This window comes from Serinus canaria, chromosome Z (assembly GCF_022539315.1).
Source record: "Serinus canaria isolate serCan28SL12 chromosome Z, serCan2020, whole genome shotgun sequence".
In the NCBI taxonomy this organism is placed as follows: domain Eukaryota; kingdom Metazoa; phylum Chordata; class Aves; order Passeriformes; family Fringillidae; genus Serinus; species Serinus canaria.
This window is the reverse complement of record NC_066343.1, coordinates 52,908,049-52,929,433: the sequence shown is the minus strand read 5'-3', so window position 1 is coordinate 52,929,433 and position 21,385 is coordinate 52,908,049. Positions and strand designations below refer to the sequence as shown.

Genomic DNA, 21,385 nt, shown 5'->3' with positions numbered 1-21,385 from the left:
ATGCACAGATCATTGCATGGAAGACTGATGAAACTGAAAACCTTTCCTCAGATAGATCATATCTTCTGGTAAGAGTTGCCAGAATCAAAACACTTTGTTCTTTAAAATAAAAGGCAATTATTACACCTACATATCTTAGCACTGCCCCATAAGGATAGGCAAAACAACTCCTTTCCGAATTCATGTGTTTATCCCTCATAAAGCAAACAAAACTATACAAATGCCAGTTCCTGCCTTCCTTTGATAAGTACAAGAAAGGGGTATTCTCTTTTTCTACTTAATAGTAGAACACATGGAGACCCCTATGTTACTAGAAACATTCAAATTCTGGTGGAGACTGAGCTTTACAAAATTACTTTCATTTAATAACTGCAATTATGGTAACAGGACAAGTTTTAAAAGAGTACCATCAGTGCAGAAAAGGGTGCAGCATCACAACCACTACTGATACTAAAACCAGCAACACAGGGGTCTGCTTCACTACAGTAACAGAGAGACCCGGCAGTACAAAACAAATATGAGCATGCTATAGAGGAAGACAGCAGACTTGACTGACAATTCTCACTTCACTGTGCTTGGCCTTCACTTACTTGCTGCAAGATACAGAGAATCATTTATCCTTTGAGCCAATACATTCACTAAGGGATGTAGGAAAGCTTAAGCTCTTATATGAACACACGTGTTTGTAGGTTCAGGCTAACATTTATAAAGTACCTTCCATCTACTTGCCTCAGCAAATTAAACCATAATACAAGCTATTAGAAAATAATGACCACCTGGGAGCTGAAATCACCTAGGGCTTCATCAGAAGTCTGCAACATGCAATTTCTGTATGACAACCTCACAGCTATAACAATAGAGTACTCTGTGTGATTGAAGAAAGCCTTCTAGTTTGTGTGTGGAAGCAGCTGAAGTTGAAAAGGAAGGTGTTCATGCCAGAATAAGAGTCAACAATGGGAAAATACATTAGTTTAATAAATATTAATACTTTAACTTTTTTGGTTTTGGTATAAACTTCCCTAAACAGAAGAATTCTCATTTAGATATATTCCTTTCTTAATTAACTACACTTTTATGATCCATAAATGTCTGAAAGCGAGTTGTAGATAAAGATCACAAGTTGCACTCAAGATATTTGGCATGTAAATTATTGAAATGATCTTGCTATTCCATTTGGGACCATATGAAAACAAATTTTTGTACTAAGCCTAATTTCAGTAATGTTTCATTGATTATATTTTCAGGAAACCTAAGTCCACATTAGGACACATGACTGTCACCCTTGATTGGAACAGCCTAAAGGCAAACAGGATGCCTATATAATGGAGAGTTTTGAAGCCACAAGGCAACTCACAAGTGAGGACTGAGCTAGTGAAGTTTGATCACCTTGGAGCACCAAGTAGCTTCAGATGTTGTTTAGGCTTTTGTTCCTAGTTCTGTCTGCTTACATGGTAGAGATGTGCTAACATGCATTACAAAAAAAGACGAAGATCTTCCATAGGGAAAAAATAGATTCTAAAACAGATAACATAGGCTTTACACAGTCTTATCAGCACATAAACATGTGCTATCTAAAATGTGAAGGTACATTTTAAAAATTTCCTGATGCTACTAAAAAACACATAATAATAATAAGTGGACTAACAGTGAATTTGTATGACAGCAAGCAGTCAAACCTTGAGAAAACATCACCCACCAGGAAAGGCTGAGTGAAATAAGCTAAGTAAGGCAAAAGGAGATGACTAATGGGGATAAATGTATTTTCCATAGCAACAGTGGATAGAACATGAAAGATCAAATACAGGAGGGGAGAATTAAACTAATATACCAAGAAGCATCTTCTAATTCTAAAAGACGGCAATACATTAGAAAACAGGCTTGGAGAGAGTTTGTAAAGCATCTGTCATTGGAGGTTCTCAGGGACAGGCAGAACAAACATCTACACAGACTGATACACACACACACACCCCCACACCCACACCCACACACACCCCATCTATCATATGCTCAGACAGAGGATGAGATGATACTCTCCTGAACAGAAAAAGAAAAAAAAGATGGCACTTTAGTGTACTATTTTTCTACCAGAATCTCTTCCATTTGTAACTTCAAATAAGAAATATTCTTTGAAAATCAAAGTGGTGTTTATTTTGCACATGCTATCAGCCTGTGGGGAAAGTAGCTTGAAAACATGCTTTTGAGTCTGTTTTTGACAGTTGGCATAAGTCAAGAGACATTGTACTTGACACTGGACACAGTAATAGCACAAAAGGATCTAAACATCAATGCTCAGTGTTAACAAGCTAGGAAAACTGTCATTTTCATGTGCAAGCCCTTAAAGCACCAATGGCCACAATGCCAAGATAGACTAGAAAAGCTCCAATAGCAACTGTGAAAAGTCATTGCTAATTGATTGTTATAGCTCACAAAAACATGTGAGCACTCAGTCTAAAAAAAATAAAAAGTCTCTCCCCTGGGGAAAAAATGTGCAAAGATAAAACACATCAAAGAATTAGAAAACTCTGACTTCTGATACAAAAGGAGAAAAGAGGGATGAGTTAATGAAATAGGGATACAAACAGGGTAGTTTTCTCATGAAAGGAAGAGCATACGGATCTTAAACAGGTAAAGAAGTTTCCTCAGAGACATAAAAACCAAGAATGATGATATCAAATTAATACTAACTGTGGAAAAACAGAAAGCTAAACTAGTCATTTGTTTCTAGGGCTACTACAAAGGAAAAGGACCTACTTTATAAAGTGCTGAGAATGCAGTACTAGATTTATCCAAATGTGATTATGTTCAGAGAAGCCCTAGACCTTACAAGACATAGGAAGTTCTGGAAGAGGAAAAAAAAGAGGCAAGCAGAAGCAGGTCTACTATGGGAATAAGTACCTCCTCAGAGGATAAGCAATCAATGAGAAATTAATTCAACAGCCAACCCTAAGGGATAGGGTTCTATACCAAATCTTTTTTATCTTTCTTTTTTTAACCATGAAATAGATTTTGTCTTTCTTTTCCTTTATTATGCTCTATTCCTGCCTTCCTGAGTAATATATATAAGTCAGAGAGCACTACAGATAAAGAACAAAGAGTGTAAGAAGACTTGGTTAAAACCTCAGTCTACCTAGAAGATAGTCATGTCAGTATAAAAGCACAGTTCCCATGTATTTTGAAATAAAATAATATTTCTTCTTACTTAACTTCTTGCCATAAAAAGGAAAATTAAGAAGAGTATTAATATTCCAATTCCAACTGCCCAACTTCACCTCACATTTGAAAGATATGCCCTTTCAGAACTTAGTCCTGCAAATGGCCAGAATTGGTAACCATCCTAAAATTTTGAGTATTTCACCTTAGATTTCATGTACATCTCAATTACTGTCAATTTTATGAGAGTGACCAGTCATACGTTCTACTGTTGCTTACCTGAAGATTAACGATCTAGCAATGAATACAGAAAGCTGCAGATTATGATGAAGTGGAACTGATTTGATTCAATGCTGTCTGCTCATTTCATGTGTTTCAATTACGCGGTTCAATCACAGCAATAAGATTACCAGAGTAATGTGTACAGTTATGGAGATTTCCTAACTACATCTTAAGCTATGAAAAAAAGTTCAGAAAACATCAGAAATCCCCATTTTCTTAGGAAGGCTGAAAATATATTAAAGGCATTAAAGTATCTAAATCTTGCAATTTTGTCAGAGTATTTACTAGGCTTGTATCAATCACAGTGGACAAGGTAGAAGAAACAAGTATGGCATCTGCACACTTCTTTAATCCAGCATTTCTCCAGTAAAAACACAGACCCCCCCCCCCCCCAGTGAGGGCAAAATTAATCATACAAAGATGGTATAGAGCATTCTTTGCGTACAAAGGATAGTTTTAAAATGGATTGATTCTTCAGCTAATTGACACTATTTCTTAAAATTGGGTAAAACAATATTAAGCCTTTGCTACAGATTAAAGACATATTAAACTAAATAAAATTATGTATATTAAAGTAAATGGATATTATACATCTTGAACTCAAAGTCTATTAATACTAATTGTGAGATTTATTCCTTAATATATAAGCTGATTTTAAAAACCAGTAAAATTATTTCTAAGCTAATAAATGGTCAAAGTTCATTTTATAACTGGAGAAACTTAAACCAGACAACTGCAATAAATTAGAACCAAATTGCCCTAGAATAATCCTCCTTTTCTTCTGTGGAAGCTTTTATGATGTAATTCAATACTTTTAAAACTGATGTTAACATAAAATTTTGCTTCAATATTTGGCTTCTGGATTTAAAACAAGTCTTCATTACAGATGCTCCAAAAGCCAAAGTAGCAGGTATATATCACCAAGTTTGAACAGGAATTTTATTTTTCTTAAAAAGAAAATACTTACACATCCACAAATAGTACATAATCTTTACTGTCTTCTGGAATTCTACAGGAATGTCTACTGAAAAATCCTGGTAAAAACAAGGACCTACAGGAAAATTCTCAGGGAGAGGTGGCCAGTTATTTTTTCTACCTGCAAAACAGAAAATAAAGAAAAAATAAGTGTTTATAATGTAGTTTCAGTCTCTGTATACTTGAAATAGATACATGTTTTAACTTCCTTGAAGTGTTTAATGCATGAGTTTCTCAAGCGGATGGATAACTTGGGCTACCAAACCCAAGAGTTTTAAGAGCAATTCTCAACATAAACTTCAGAAAATAAATACAATTAAGCGTAGCCAGCTCAAGGAAAGTACAATAGTTATCTACATGAAAGACTGAGCAGGCATCTAACATTTCCTAAAAAGAGAATTTTTCACAAAACAGATATGGACAGAAAAACAATTTCTGAGAATTCCTTGACTTTTAAATGAGTATTTCCATACTCACAAAGTCTGTTGAACACAAAGATAAGGAACTGAAAAGTATACTTCATTTTCAGAATCCTGGTATTTTTAATGTCAAAGTTATCTCTAGTTTCCAGTATGGTTTCCTGTCAAAACTTACCTAAAAGGCAGGAAGTGTCAAGAAAGACAGTTACTGAAATGGTCTGGAAGTACCTTTTTCTAAAAGGAATATCGCTGTATTTTGATACAGTTTTGTGACAGAGTGAGGATACTGCAAAGGACACAGGATCAGACACTTGGATTTTCTGAATGCTTATCTGATTGCAGGCTAGAGTTTACACTCTGCTGAAGACAAGTCATACCAAGCACAGACTCAGAGATTCAGCTGAGACAATCACTCCAACAAACCTTTGCCAACAGCATTTCAAACTATGAATGCAAGAGATTTATTAATCACCGAGTGACCAAATGAATCAGTTGAAATAGGAAGCAGCACACTTTTATTAGGTCAAATGCAATGCCACACAGAACCTGAGCCGAGAAGGTCAAAGGCATCAAGCTGAGGTGATGTACCAGCTCAAAGACCTTTCACTGTAGCAAATTTAGACAACATATGACAACAGTGTCCTAGATGTGCAGCAAGCATCTTAAGGCAAATGAATGCAGATAGCTAGAGAATTCCAAAAGACCCTGTTCTCCAATCAAGACCACTCTATAATGTTTTCAAAAGAGTCCAAATTAGTGTGCATGTCCCTGGGATCCAGAAATGCAATTCACGGAATAATTCAAAGTTGTGCCAGAGTAGGTTCACAACAGACATCAGGAAGCATTTCCTTACCAATAAAATGTTCAAACACTAGAATGGGTTTCCAGAGGAGTGGTCAACATCCTCAGGTTATCAGTGTTTCAGGGCATATGAACAATGCTCTTAATAACATGCTTTAACTTACTGGTAGTGAAGTGGACAGGCAGTTGCACTATATGGCCATTGTCAGTCAGGAGGGCAGCAGCAGCAACCAAAGTTTTGGGGGTAAGTTTTGGGGGTGAAATCAAGCTGTCCAGAGGTTTCTTGAGCTCAGGGACACCTGAACAGCAGCCCAAAGCCCTGTGAGGACCTAGAAGCTCTCACTAAACAGTCAGGAGTGGAGTGAGCATTAGGAGGAGCAGTGTGGGAGATTTAATCAGCTTTAGGGAGCATGAGTGACAAGAACATGGTGCATCAAAAAGATGTGACGCGGCAGTTTGTGCAGCAGGGTGAGCAAGGAGGGTACTGCAGTGTGCAGGTAGGTCCATGCCTCAGGTAAGTGCTAAGTGCTCTACGTCTCTGCCATAATGGTGGGTCTCTGGATCAAAACAAGTGTGTCTACTGAGACAGCCCCAGAGAAGTCCGACTGACACATCCACTGGGGGAACTGATAATGGAAGAGACATGAGTACAGGTGGTAGTTTGCAATGGATACACGGATACTTCTACTGGAGAAAAGGCTTGCACCTGCATAAAATGTGCATAGTTTGATGAACTGCTGCAGAAGGTGGACAAATTGCAACAGGCTGTGCAGTGTTAGAGGGACTAGAGATAGAGAAGCAGCTTCAAAACCATATACCTACTATGGACATCACTGAGTGTGAGACACCTTAGATCCTGGTGACCCATAAATACAGAGCTCAAGTCCAACCTCTACCCTCTGATATCCACACCAGAAAAGATATGATGTTTTAAAGGCTTTAGATGTCCATTAGCAAGTACAACAAGGAACATCTGGACCAGCAGCACACAGTTGCTACTGTAAGATGAAACACTGACTAATTGTGGCAGGTGACTATCTTAGGGTCCCTAAGACACAATCTTACCACAATCTTACTCTCTACCAGTCCAGTAGAGAGTTACAAGAGGTAAGCTGCCTACCAGGGACTAAGATCCACAATGCTGTCAAGAGGGAAGCCCAACTTGTCAAGAGCATGGACCACGGCCGGCCTACTATTCTTCTCTCATGTGGGTACAAATGATACCACAAACCAAAAAATATGCAGGATCACAGAAGACTATAAAGAGCTGGCAAGACAAGTGACAAACACTGGTGCCCAAGTCATCTTCTCATATATCTTCCTGGTCACAGAAACAGGGACAGCCACAAGCAGCCACACTGTACAGCTCAACATCTGCCTTCCTGGCCACCATCAAGGTTTTGCATGAATGATTGTGGTGTGGTAGGGTGGAATGAGATCCACCTGCTTAAAAAACAGCAAGAGAATCTTAGGCAGCATGCTGGCCAATTCGGTGAGATGAACTTTAGGCTACAGGACTCAGGGGGGAGGGTCCAAACTGGCTATGATCATTCTATTGCTTCCTTCTAGGGATGAAGTCATGTCAACCAGTGCATCAACAGAAGTTCCTTGACTGCTTCTCAAGATGAGAATCACAGGGCTAATGACATCAAGGGTGTTCATGATTACAATCATTCCTATTACACTCTATCTAGGGAATCTGGATGCTGGATTACCTATCTCGGGAATCTGGATGTCTGAAGTTGCCTGTACACACACAGCAGCATGGGGAATAAACAAGAACTGGAAATCTATCTGTAGTTGCAAGGCCATCACCTCACTGCAATTACAGAGATATGGTAAGATAGCTCACATGACTGGAATAATTTCATGCATGACTGTGAATGTTTTAGAAAGGATAGGTCAGAGAGACAAAGTGGCGGAGCTGTTCTTCATATAAGAAAGAGTTCTCATACAGCTGAAAACAGACAAATGAGAAATCAGAGATGTTACTTTGAGAAGTTGGTTATACTTCATCTCAAAATGCTCCATTTTTATTCAGTAGGGTTACTCAGATACTAATCTAGAATAAAAACAGTAGAGAATAATAGAGAAAAGAGAATAACATGCTACAGAGGCCACATTTAAAATTTAAAATTTTTCCACTGAAAATCTGAAAGGAGAGCACAGTTTATTCACTGTATTCATCTTCTCAAGGGAGATAAACTTCCTTTTCCTGAAGACATTACAAAATCCCTCGTCAATCTGCTTCACAACGTCACTGTAAAATTAAAAGTTTCTAAGGAAAGGTGAAATTTCAGAAATATAAAGTATATTTTTCATGCATACCCCCTTGCTGATTGAGACTCTGCATTTCCCTTTCTCTGCGATCTAGTTCAGCTGCTTTTCTTTCCAGTTCTTCCTGACGCTTTAGCAGTTCTGCCTGGGCCAAGGCATGCTCCTGAACAAAACAAATATCACCAGATATTGACAAAAAGTATGAACATGGTATAAATATTCCAAGACTTTTCACTATAATTAAGCATCTCCACTTATGAAGACTGACCCAATATAGCACAAATTCACTTACTTCCAATTACTTATAGGCAGAATTAATTTTAATTTGGAAAGCAATACTTATTTACAAAATATATTATTCCAGAAGCATATTTAAATAATAATTATTAAAAGGAACCTAGTGCCTAAAAGTTGCAGACAAACCTTTGCTATTTGTGTGTAGGAAGATGGTTCTTCTGTTGGTTTCATTATTGCTGGCTGGGTACTGGGTACATTCGGCATTTTCACATTTCCTGGAGGAGGCTAAGAAAACAAGAGACAATTATAGAGAAACATTTCCCTATTCTAATAAACTTCATTATATCTGTAAGAACCAATTTAGATGTTTTAAAGGAAGTGCTACTGAAATAAAATGAAAACTTGATATGCTGCTTTCAATATTTACAATCTTTACAAAAAAGACATCAGGTGAGTTCTGTAATGCAGGTTATCTTGCATCACTTTTAATTAACACACAAAGAATTTTAGGAATTCAGTAAAAGTAAATGGAATTTTGATTTCGTTCAGACATGAATATTAATACAACCAATAACTGTTTCAGAGGATTGCAGCATTTAAGAGTCATCTATTCATACTCTGAAACACAATGTAATTTATTAACTCTGAATGTCTTCCAGAGCCTTCTACTTAACAAAGGCTTATATCACCCAGCTAACTAGAGAAGTAATGTAACATATGAAACTTTCAAATTCAAGATCCATAATCTACTGCTTTACTATTTCACCAATTTTTGCTAGGTATCACTCCAGAATTTCTGCTAGGGTAATACATGTTTAAAGAATATAATCCCAGCAAAATATGCATTTTTCGCAAATGTCGCATTTCAGCCATTGTATTTAGAGGATACAAACTGTTGCTGAAATACAGTAGTATTTCTTTCATTACACACAAAAAAAGTACACATTTTTGATACTACAGTTTTTTCATAACTACTTAGCTCCATAATGCGTGCACAGGGAAACAAAGTTGTAGTGATCAAAACAATCTTAAATGCTAGAAGTTCAATATGGCTTTAATGTGTTTTCCCAAGTTACTACTCAAAGAACACAGCAATGCACAATAGGCACAGGTATTATAAGTTATCTACAACAGATGAAGAACCTAGTGAGGAAAGCATCATGATCATAGAGCATTTCTAGTTGAAAGGAATCTATAAAGATCATGGAGTCCAACTCCCAGCTTAAGCTGGTTAAGCAGGACTTTCCCTTCAGGGACTAACTGTGGCTCTGACTAATGACTGTATTGTCTCTCAAGGGTTTGTCCCTTGCTCACACAATAACCTTCTCTGTAATTTTACCAGGCACTGGAGTAAAACTTATTGGCCTGTAATAACCAAAGTTTTCCCTCTTAGTCTTACTGAAAACTGGGACAACATTTGCCAGCTTCCAGTCAACTGGTACCTTTCCAGACTCCCATGACCATTGAAAAATAACACAGAGAGGACCCACGATAATGATCAGCTAGCTCTTTCAGTACACTGGGATGAACTGCATCAGGCTCACTGACTTATGTGCATTCAGTTGGAGCAGTAAATCCTGAACAACTTCAAAGTTTATAAAGCCTTCGAGTCACATGACTACAAGCGTCCCTGGGCCCATCAGATGTTATAGATAGAGGTAAAAAAGGCATTGAACATCTCTGCTCTGTCAACACCCTATTTGTGAGGTGACTGACCTTATCAAGAAATAGAGCAACATTATCTCTGAACATCCTTTTGCTGTTGACCTTTTTAAAAGGCCATTTTGTCATCCACCACAGTGCTGTCCAGTTTGGATGCTCATCAAGCTTTAACCACACAACTCCCCTTTCCTGCAGTGGCAAACAGCATCTCTGCAAACCCTCCAGTGTTATCCGTCCCTGTTTTCAATGTTCAAACACCTCCCACTTTTACTTAAATTCTAGAAGAAGATCCCTGCCAAGTTGGCCTTCCGATTCACTTCCTTGAATTACAATACTTTGAAATTGCTTGCTCTTAAAAGATGATTCTTTAAAAAATTACCATCATGCTTTTTAAACTCAGTTTGCTCTAAGCCTTCCTGCCAAGCTAAAGTACTTATTTTTATAACCCTAATCAAAGTTGAGAAGCAAAAAGAATACCACAGCTACTTACAATGAAACAAATAGAAGTATTCAAATGCCTTGGAAAATCATTTAGCTTCAAAATAATGCTCAACAAAAAACCCTGCAAAATATAGCTGCACAATCTGGGCTTTTCCTAGAAGTGAGGAGTACTGAGTTGTATCAGTACACTCTCAGGCTCTAGCATTGGGCTCACAACCTGGGCTGCATCCAAAGAAGCTTAACCAGAAGTGGCCTCTGTCAGTGGAAGCAATTCTGTCCCTCCTCTCACCTCTTGTGATGCCCCAACTAGATTATGGCATCCAGCTCTGGGACCCTCAGTCTAAGAAGACCATGGACATGGTGAGTTCAGAGAAAGGACACCAAGATGGTCAGAGGAATGGAGCACCTCTCCTGTGAGGACAGGCTGAGAGTTGGGTTTGCTCAGCCTGGAGAGGAAAAGGCTCTGTGAAGGCCTTATAGAACTTTCCAGTACCTGAAAGACAGCTTAAGCTGGCTGCGTCGTAAGAGAAAGCTAGAACAAAGAAGTCCCTGGGCTTCTATACCTTCACTACCTATGAACTCATTCTCCACATATTCTTTCTGTGCCCTGCACACGCCTTTTGGTCCCATATGATTTTTGATGTGTGGCCTATTAGTTCTTTGTGGAATTCTTTATGTGCACCTGTTTTTATCTGGACAGAGTGCAGCTTCAGTTGACAGCTGCAGCTTCTTCATCATTTAGCTTGCACTTTTATTAGAGGCTCCCTTCACAAAATTAGGTAATAGTTAAAGAATAGTTCAACTTCCCAAAGTGAAAGTTTGTAGTTTGCAGCCTAAGGTTTCAGCAATAGTCAGTTTAAAAACAATCAGAACACAGTTTAAAAAATTCATCTAACTAAACTTGTTTTCAACAACTGACTGGAGATACGTGTTCAAAAGACATTCTCTCTTGAATTGATTTCCTCATACAAGTGAAGTTTATTTATTTGGGACAGGTTAAAACTTCCAGAAGAAGTCAGGAGTGGATGATCAGTTTGATTTTTCACAGACTTCTGTGTTTTTTCTGCTGTGCTTAGATACAAGGTGGAAGGATAGGGAGCTACCCAGGAATTTGCTGGACAAAAAAAGTCCATTGAAATACATCTCTTGAAACAACAACAGAAAATCCAACTCTGCTAATGATTTTATCCCAATTTTCTAATGCAGCAATTTGAAATTGGTTGCTATATGCATTATTATGTATAGGTACTGTCTTAGGTTGGAAGATGTAGCTGAGGGTGTACATTCTATCAGCATCTGTTAGAGGTGGGGCAATTATCTTCTGTTAATTGGACAGTTTCCTTTACCTTTTCCACAATCAATCTTCCCTCCAGAGAGATATCTTCTGTTAATGGGCCATTGAGTCTGACTGCATGACTGATAAAATTACATCATCCTGTTGTGAGATGCTCTGCCCGGGGGGAGGGGGTAGTTAAGGATTTCTACCTGGATATAATCGGATATTTGGAACACCACAGGCAGCCTTTTCCCACTGGATTCCCAGAGGAGCAATCTTCTTCTCCACTAGATTCCAAGAGAAAGACCAGGCCCATCTACACCACCACCGGACCTTCAGAGCAAAACTTCACCCTTCTACAGGATCACTGCTCCAACAGAACCACATTTGCCACCCAGGACTGCAGCCACCACTTAATGGGACAATACTCTGACCAACAGGGTGTCAGGTCACATTCTGACTCTGTCAGTGTTGTTTTGTATTACTGCAATTCCTAATTTATTTTTTTTTCTTACCAATAAAGAACTGTCATTCTTACACCCGTATCTTTGTCTGAGAGCTCCTTAATTTCAAAATTATAATAACTCAGAGGGAGGGGTTTTACATTTCCCATTGTGGGGGAGAGGCTCCTGCCTTGCTTAGCAGACATCTGTCTTTTCACACCAAGGTAGGTATATATGGGTATATAAGCATATATGGGTGTATAGGCTTATCTATATACAAAGAGTGCTCCAAAAAGTTCAGAACATAGATAGAAACAGAAAAGATTAAAAGCTTTCGTTAACATAATTTCATTAAATGATGAAGCAAAAATAGTAATTGTATAATCTAGTCTTTATTGCTGATCTTCAAAAACATGACAAAAGATACAATGCAATCTCCATGGTGACTATTGGAGCTGGAGACAAAACCACTGAAGATCAGCCAAGGATATTTTTTGGGTGTTTTTTTTTTTTTAGCAATCAAAAATAAGACAGATTTTGAAATCTGATAAACATAAAGGGGGAAAAAAACCCTAACAAAAATGATTTCTCATGTTAGATACCAAGGCGGTGACATATGCAACCAAAAATCTCCCATGCCGTCTTGCTCTTTCCATATGTCTTTCAAGTTACCTTCCTACCACTGAAGGTGAAGGATGAAAAAAAGTCAAGGCACAAAAATACCAGAAGCCAGTAAACAAAATAAGAAATACTGAGAAAAAGTAGAATTCAGGTTTTCTTCCTGTGTCCCATCCTGTCCCAGGAAAGACTGGTAGGAAGCACCTCAGTTGACAAAGTGAGCACACCTGAGATAATGCAACAAATATTAGTATTCCATTTGAAATCACTTTCTCACAGAATAATCATGCATTGAAATCCATCTGGATTTGAAATGGAGAAATATTTTTACACTCTAGTATATTTCATTAACCTCCATTTGGAGAGAATGGGGAAAGAATCACAAACACCAGGCTGCAAGGAGACCTCAAGGACCATCTAGTCCAACCTTTCTTAGTAAAAGCAGAGTCTAAACAATATGGCCTAGCACTCTGTCCAGCTCAATGTGAAAGCTGCAGAATCCAACACTTCCATGGGGAGATTAGTCGAGGTAAGTTGTTGATCAGGTTGCTCTCATTGTGAAACATTTTGCTGTTGCGTGCAACTGAATGCCTCTAGCAGTAACTTTTACTCATCACCTCTCATTTTTCACAAGTGACTTCTTGTAAATGTGGAGTCCCAATCTTCTCTGTAGCCACCTTTTAGATGCTTGGAATATGGACTTAAGGTCTTCCCTAAGACTTTCTCAAAGCTGAACAAACACAGTTTCCTCAGTCATTCCTCATATGTTAGGCTTCCCAGGCCTTTGATGGCCTTTGTGGTCCTTCTCTGGAAACTCTCCAGCCTCTCCACATCTTTTATGTACACCCAGGATCAAATCTGAATGCTTTGTTAATTCTAGAGTCAGCAAGTCTGGATCCACACATACCAAACCCCCTGCCCTCAGGAAGGAGTCCAGAATGCAATGGGGCCCTTTCTGAGCCTCATGATTAAACAGGAAGGCCTTCTTGATAGCTTTTTCTGATAATGTCTTCTGGGCAGTAATCAAATGTACCTCATCGAATCTTGCTAAACCACTTTACCACCACATTTGCATTTGCTATGCAACTTTGTTAAAATGCTGGTTTATATCAATTAACATAGGCTCCTTCTCTCTCACAAGTGAATTCCGTTGTTCCATCCATGGCATTGCAAATACTCAAATATGAACACTCCCTAACAGTACTACTACCAGATTTGTCATAAAAAATATAACTGCATTTTAAAAATACAGCATTTAAACATTTATAAATTATATTGACAGACAACAACCAGCCACGCATTTAATAATCTTGCACAAGATCTTCACTATCCAAAGCAGCCACTGAAAAATGTGGTTACAGTATGAATTTACTATCCTATTTCTTGTATTCCTCCCCACAATGGAAAAGAAAAGCACAAGGTATATTGAAACTATATAAATTAGAGATGTAAAACAACTGTTTCTCTGGCATGAATTTTCCCTTTCACTAATGCACACAAAGCCTGTGGACAGTTATTTAAACACAATATTTTCCTTATTCTGAACAGCATTTTCATAAAGTAAAACAGAAATCAAAAGCAAAATGCTGGGTAAGCGTGTCACAGTCAAAAGCTCCAAAGCTAGTGAAATGCAGAAAACCACAAGGACAGACTATCAGAAGTCTGTAAAACCAGGAAAAATAATTTAGTAAAAACTATCAGAAGTTAGTAAAAACAGGAAAAAAACTCAGTTCTGTTTTGGTCCCCTTTCAGAGGGCCAGTATTCCTAAAAAAGTCAAAGCTCTCTGAAATCAACCTTTCCAGTGCATCCTCCAAATACTTAATGGAACTATCTATTCTTACACATTTTCCACTACCTGTAGCCAGCCCATTCTACAACATCAGTCCCAATTCTGAAAATAAAACCTTACAAATAAAATATTAACAGCATGATTAAGAAATAAATGTGCTTACTGTTCTTGAATCAGAGAACGGATTGTACTCATCAAGCCCTGGAGGAATGTTTCTTGTCACTTGTGTAACAGAAGGATCCTAGAAGAGGAAACAGTTGTATAAATCTGTGCACATGCATATAATCAAAAAGGTGATACTCATTATATCACACAAAAATCAGATCTTCTTTCAAAGTAAAAGAGGTTTGTTTTCACTAAAACATATACCTCTTTTATCTCCAAACTAACATTATTTATGTTTATTATGAGCTTTTTATAAACCTAGACTAACAGTGTAACAAAAACCCCATCTGTCATATATTTGATTTATAAGGAAAAAAAATTCCCATGAGAGAACAGGAAAAACCTCTATCCTATGTTGACCAGACGTGGACTCCACACCTATACACTTGAAAAGTAAAAGAAAAGAAAAGAGCTTTCTGCAACGCTTGGACCTCCCTACCCAGAAGAACATCCAACTCCATCAAGAACAGAGAAAACATTTCATAAAAATGAAGCTGAAGAAACAGGGTCCCATAATGCTAAAAGCACTTCTGATTCAGCTTCTACTTGAACTAGTAGAATTAAGGAAAAAGTTTAATTTTTTTTCTACTTTGATTAATTATACAGCAAAAAAGACTGCTCAAGATTTAGCTTCAGAAAACTGTTTCAGAAATTAAACGTTTCTCTGTGCTACTGTCAGGGAGGCTTTGTTCTGCAGAAGAGCTCACCACAATGGACCACACCAACTCAGTTTGAAAAAACTGTACTTATTCCATGTGATGCCTGGTTCTATCACATTGTTTCTGCGCCTTAAAATTTTTGCATTTTCAGAATATAACAATGGATAAAAGGCAGGCTTTCCTGAAAATTAGTACATCCATTTTTTAAATACTGTTAGTTACATATTTACCTAAATGTACAAATGTACCATATTCTATACGTGCACCAAACATAAAAAAGAGCTATATATATACTTATATATGTAAGTATTCACTTATTTTATAACTATGATGTTTAGATATATACAGGTATTTTCTCATTTCCAACAGTCTAGTTAAACATTAGAAAAAACCTGGAGTTGATAAAGACTGAGAAGAAAATAAATATATAGTTATATATATTTACAATCATATTCCCTTTGAAGAGTGATACATTTAAAACCTTTACATGTGATGCAAAGGATAACAGTAAGGGTTTCTACAAGTATGTTAAGCAGAAAAGGAAGGTTTAAGAGGTTCAGCCCCAATAATGCAGCTGGTAACCATGGAAAACTGGTAACCAAGAAGGAAGAGAAGGTTGAGGTACTCATCATTTTTGCCTCAGTCTTCACAGGCAGCCTCTCTTCCTACACCTGTGAAGTGGATGGATGACAGGAAGAGAACTGGGAGAACAAAATACAACCCACTGAAGGAAAAGATCAGGTTCATGATCACCTGAGGGACTGAAATTTACCTAAGTCTGTTGGACCTAACAAGATGCATCCCTGAGTCCTGAGGCAATTGCCTGATGTAGGTGCCAAGCCACTCTCCATCACATTTGAAAAGTCATGGCACTCGGGGCAAGTTCCCAGGTGACCAGATAAGGGTAGCCATTTTTAAGAAGGGCAGAAAGGAAAACCCTTGTCAGCCTTGCATCTGTGCCTGGGAAGATGATGGAACACATACTCCCGGCAGCTGTGCTAAGGCACATGGAGGAAAGGCAGGTGATTGAGGACATCAGCAACAAGTGTCCCTCAAAGATCTCTTCTGGGACCAGTGTTATTTAGTATCTTCATTAATGATGTAGACAGATTGAGTGAACTCTCAGCAAATCTGCAAATGACTCCAAGATGAGCGGTGCAGTTGACACAGCTGAAGGATGGCAGCCAACCAGAGAGACCTGGACAAACTCTTGAGAGGGCCCATGGGACACTCATGAGGTTTAGCAAGACCAAGCGCAAGGTGCTGCACCTGGCTCAGAGCAGCCCTGGTACCAGCACAGGCTGGGGATGCACAGATCACAGCAGCCCTGCCCAAAAGGGCTTGGGGGTGCTGCTGGCTGAGAGGCTGGACCTGACCCTGCCATGGGCACTCACAGCCCAGAGAGCCACACGAGTCCTGGGCTGCATCCAGAGCAGTGTGGGCAGCAGGGCAGGGAGGGGATTCTGCCCCTCTGCTCTGCTCTGCTGAGACCCCACTGCAGTGCTGCATCAGCTCTGGGGTCACAGCACAGGAAGGACACGGACCTGGTGGAGGGAGTCCAGAGGAGGCTACAGAGACAATCAGAGGGATGGAACACCGCTCTTATGAAGACAGGCTGAGGGAATTGGGGTTTTTCAGCCTGGGAAAGAGAAGGTTTCAGGGTGACCTAATTGTGGCCTTCTAGTACCTGAAGGGAATCTACAAGAAAGATGGATAAAGACTTTTTAGAAGAGCAAGAGAGTGGGTTTAGATTAGATATTGTGAAGGAATTCTTTACTGTGAGGGTGGTGAGACACCAAAACAGGTTGCCCAAGGAAGTTGTGGATGTCCCATCCCCAGAAGTGCTCAAGGCCAGGCTGGATGGAGCTCTGGGGCAACCTGGTCTAGTGGAAGATATCTCTCTGCCTATGGCTGAAGAAATGGAACTAGATGATCTTTAAGATCCCTTATCACCTAAGCTATTCTATGATTCTATTACATACCCTATTTTTTTTTAAGCGACTTAAGTGACTTTTTAAAAAAGTAAGTGACTTAATCTACAACAGAAATTGTTCAACTAAATAAAATAAAAATCAAGCTTAAATGCAGACTCTGCTTTCTTAGAATCAGCATCTATTATGGCCTTAGCTTAGTCGTCTTAGAAGGAAATTTATCTGCAGATGCAGGCAGAGGACTTTCTTAATGGCTGCAGTCAACTTCTTTACAGCTAGGGAAAAAAAAAGGCAGAACACCAATCACTTCTAAAATTTGAAGGAACAGAGGAAACGAGAACAAGTGCATTTATTCCAACAGCTATACTCACAAAATTTTTCATATAAGACAATTTTAAAAGTTTGCTACAAAAAAAGCTTAAGAAAATTCATTGCCTCAAAGATTTAAAAATTATATGTTGTCTATTTTAAACAAATTCATGTATATAAGCATAATTAAAACACCCTCTGGTCACAAACTACTTTTCATTAAAGCGTACATTTAGCTTCAAAACAGTATTCCAATGGTCACTGAACAAGAATCATCCTTTCTAAAGATGCATGCAAAACAATGCTAAAAGGAATTCAATATCATCTTTCTTATATTTGACTCATCTTTAATTAGTTGTTTCAAAATAGCCATGCTGGTGAGTCTCCCTCACAAGCCTGCGATAGTTACCATGCTAGACTCAAATACATTGTTATAACTAAAATATCATCAGGTCTTACAAAAACTGGTAAACTTATTATTGTTACTATGTTATTTGCTAAAATGCAATTACAAAATACTGAACAGATGAACCACAAAAAAGAGGGAAAACATGGAGACGTATGTTTCTTGTCAAAATTGAACCAGAAATTACTTGAAATGTTAAACAGAAAAGTACATAAAATATGCAAATAATTAAATATAACATTTGAATTATACATTGGTTTACTAGACTAACCAGTACAGGATCAAAAAAGATGAAGTTAAAACAAAGTTAATATAAATAAGACAATTTCAAAATTCAATATAGAATAGTAGAAACTTGAATACAGCTGAAAACTTTTATCTTATTGTGGTATGTCTACTGTAGCCAGCAGCAAAGCCCTGAAACTAGTTATTCATTCACAGGTCTCCGCAGGGGGATATGGGAGAGAACCAAAAAGGAAAAAGCAAATACAAATTGTGGTTGTTAAGAAAACAGACAGTTTAAAGGTGGGAGGGGAGAGGGGAAGGTAGAGGCAAAGAAAAAAAAGACAACAAAACCCCACAAGTCAAGCAAAGGCAATTGCTCACCAACTCCCACCAACAAGTCCATTCAGCTTCTGAGCAATGGTTGCTTGGAACAGCTCCCCCCCTTACTACCACGACCGCCAGCCTTGCTGACAAGCACGATGTTATGCAGCATGCAAGATCCCTCTGGTCAGCAGGGGTCAACAGTCCTGCCTGAGGCCCCCTCCCAGCCTCCGGCCCGAGTCTGTTCCCTGAGAGGCAGCGAGAGTGTGAAACAAAGGTGGTCTAGGTGCTGTGCAAGCACTGCACAGCAATGTGCAAACACATCAGTGCCATCCCAACACTGTTTTGGTCACAGATCTGAAGCAGTACAACAGGGACTGCTATGAAAAAAATTAACTTCATCCTAGTCAGGCCTAGTACACTTAGTCCAGTCTTTACACATTAACATCAATTAGCAGAGCATAAAACACTTTGTTCATGCTTTCAATGTGATACTCCTTTCAAGAATGCTCTCATATAACCCCCTCCTCCACAGAAAAATGTTCCAAGTATGGACACATGTGCAACTTGTGATTGCTAACCACCAGCCACACAGTGAAACGGCGGGTCTAATTACTATGACTTGAATAGCACTTAGGATTTTAGGTTGAATTAGCTGCTTAAAAAGCGTATTTCAACACTGAACTTGTGTTTGAAGAATGCACAGAGTACTAACCAAATAACTGAATCAAACTGAGCCTGCAGACCATAAACTCAATTATTTGAATAACTACAATATCAGACTCATGAGACACCAACTGAACAGCAGCCATTTCCAAAAAGCATGAAACAGTAGTCAAGTCAAATTCAGAAGAGCAACCTATATTCAGAAATACAACATACAAACAAAAATCAATATCTGATGAAAGAAAGCCTTTTTTTCTTCAAGTGTTTTCAAGAAGACCAGGGTCAAAAACTCCTCAGATCTCCCTGTACATCTACTGCGACATTCCAACACTAACAATGAAAGAGAACATATGCCAAGCCAACAGGGTGTACTAGAGCAACAGTCTTAGCACTCAAAAATAAGTTCAACACTTAAATAAAAGCAGTGATTAGAGCAAGAAGCCCTTTATCAAAAGTCCACTGCCTTCTGAATCAACAACTGCTACACCTCTGCCAAATATTGCTATTGTTTGCTAAAGCAGCAGCAGCTCTAAAAAAAACCTGAATGACCCAGAGGACATTTAATAATAGCTCTATTCAAGTAAATCTTCATTACCCAGCAAAGGAAGTAAATTACAGTTGTATTGAAATACACAAATTGAAACTCCACCACTGCAAGTAGCATTGAAATCCTGCATTCACAAAACTTGAATTACACAGTCTAGACTTCAATACAAGTTTGTGACACAGAAAGACTCAAGTAAACCAGCCATCACAGGAAAAGAGGAATGCCAGAGCTGAAGCAGGAAAGTACCAGTATGGAAATTCATATCTCTCCTATAACTCATTCACTACTAGAACTCTCCTCAGCTCTTCACAGTCAGGGTGCCCAGGTGTAGGTGCTATTCTAATTGTTCTGAACACCTACAGTGCATCAAATGACTGATACCAACAGGAGCTACACTTCATATTTCAAAACACTACTTAACATATTTTTGAAGAGATTAGAGATTACATCCCACAAAACACAAAGAATTGTTTTGAATAATTTACCTTACACTCATTGAATCTCATTTTAAAAATGGAGCAAATGCCAACTCATCTAAACACAGTGATGAAAATTGTGAAGCACTCATACTCACTGCTGCAGAATTAAAAAAAAAAACCATTGAATTTAGAAATTTTTCAGGGTTTGAATAATGAATACAACCAATAAATGCTGTGCAGGATGACATACTCAGAAGAAGCAGCCTTTAAATAAAAGCCATCAAATTTCTATTTTGCATAACATGCATATTCTACTGGTTAAAAACAGTAAAAACTAATATTCCACAGGAGTAAGTAAATCTATGCTATAATAATTTATTTTCCATATCTCATGTTCCACCCAGCCTTATCTCACCCAAATTCCTGTCAGTTCAAACCCAGAGTTTCTGATATTTTTATTTAACTATTAGTCATACAATCATAGAACAGAAGTAAAACCAGACTGTTTTTCATATCCATCTATCGTAGCTATTGATGCATTTAAGTCACACAGTAATTTCAAATGACATTTTCAAGATCTGAATTAGTTTAGGAGACTGAAGTTTTAAGAAAGTAGCACAGCTTATTTAGCCATTTTCCATCTAAATCTTTCCTTTTACCTGCTTCTTGCAATCTCTCTCCTGTACCATCAATCTTGAAACAAAACATTAACACATTTTTTTTAACCCTGACAAGACAGGTACAAGCAGCAACCTATTTTTTATGCCAAGAATGAAAAAGTCATAAAAAATACTGCAACAAACAGTAACACAAACTGAGAAAACACAGAAAAAAACAACACATTTATATTTCATACTGGCAAGAGCACCTATAGAACTATTAAAAGCATCTTCTGTGCCAAGGTAACAAATTATGCTCACATCACTCAGATACAGATAAAATTAACTGAATACCCAGTTATCACAGAGGGTGTACAAACACAATTAACTACAAACAAAATGTTGAAAACAGAGCAGAATAATTTATTCCATGTGAGCTTTTACAGCTTTTTAAAAAACAGAATTGAAGGGAATAGACCTCTGTTGTCTAGGAGACCAAAACTAGTCATCAGCTACCAGTTTCACTAACACAGAAGACAGTACCAAATTAAAGACTGAAGAAGTAAATACATCTCTAACAATGGGTAGAATTACTCTTCACTGGATATGGGTCCAGAATTGTTACACCACCACTAAACAACTTCTACAAAATACATAATATAGTAATAATCTGAAAAACAGCATCAGTTAAGCTTATACTCTAAACTGTGATTTTAAGTAAAGGGAATATAGTGAACTAGCAATCAGCCCATCCAAACTGTCACTCA

At 38.1% G+C, this 21,385-nt stretch overlaps 1 protein-coding gene across 1 annotated transcript in view; it reads right to left on the bottom strand.

Annotated features, from left to right (window-relative positions):
- Positions 1-21,385, bottom strand: part of SCAMP1 (secretory carrier membrane protein 1) — a 36,755-nt gene that overhangs the window by 9,846 nt on the left and 5,524 nt on the right. The window contains exons 2-5 of the mRNA XM_009094022.4: positions 14,535-14,612; positions 8,328-8,426; positions 7,956-8,067; positions 4,400-4,528 (exon numbers count right to left, since the gene is read on the bottom strand). Coding sequence (XP_009092270.1) covers positions 4,400-4,528; positions 7,956-8,067; positions 8,328-8,426; positions 14,535-14,612 — 418 coding nt within the window. The remainder of the gene's footprint in view (positions 1-4,399; positions 4,529-7,955; positions 8,068-8,327; positions 8,427-14,534; positions 14,613-21,385) is intronic.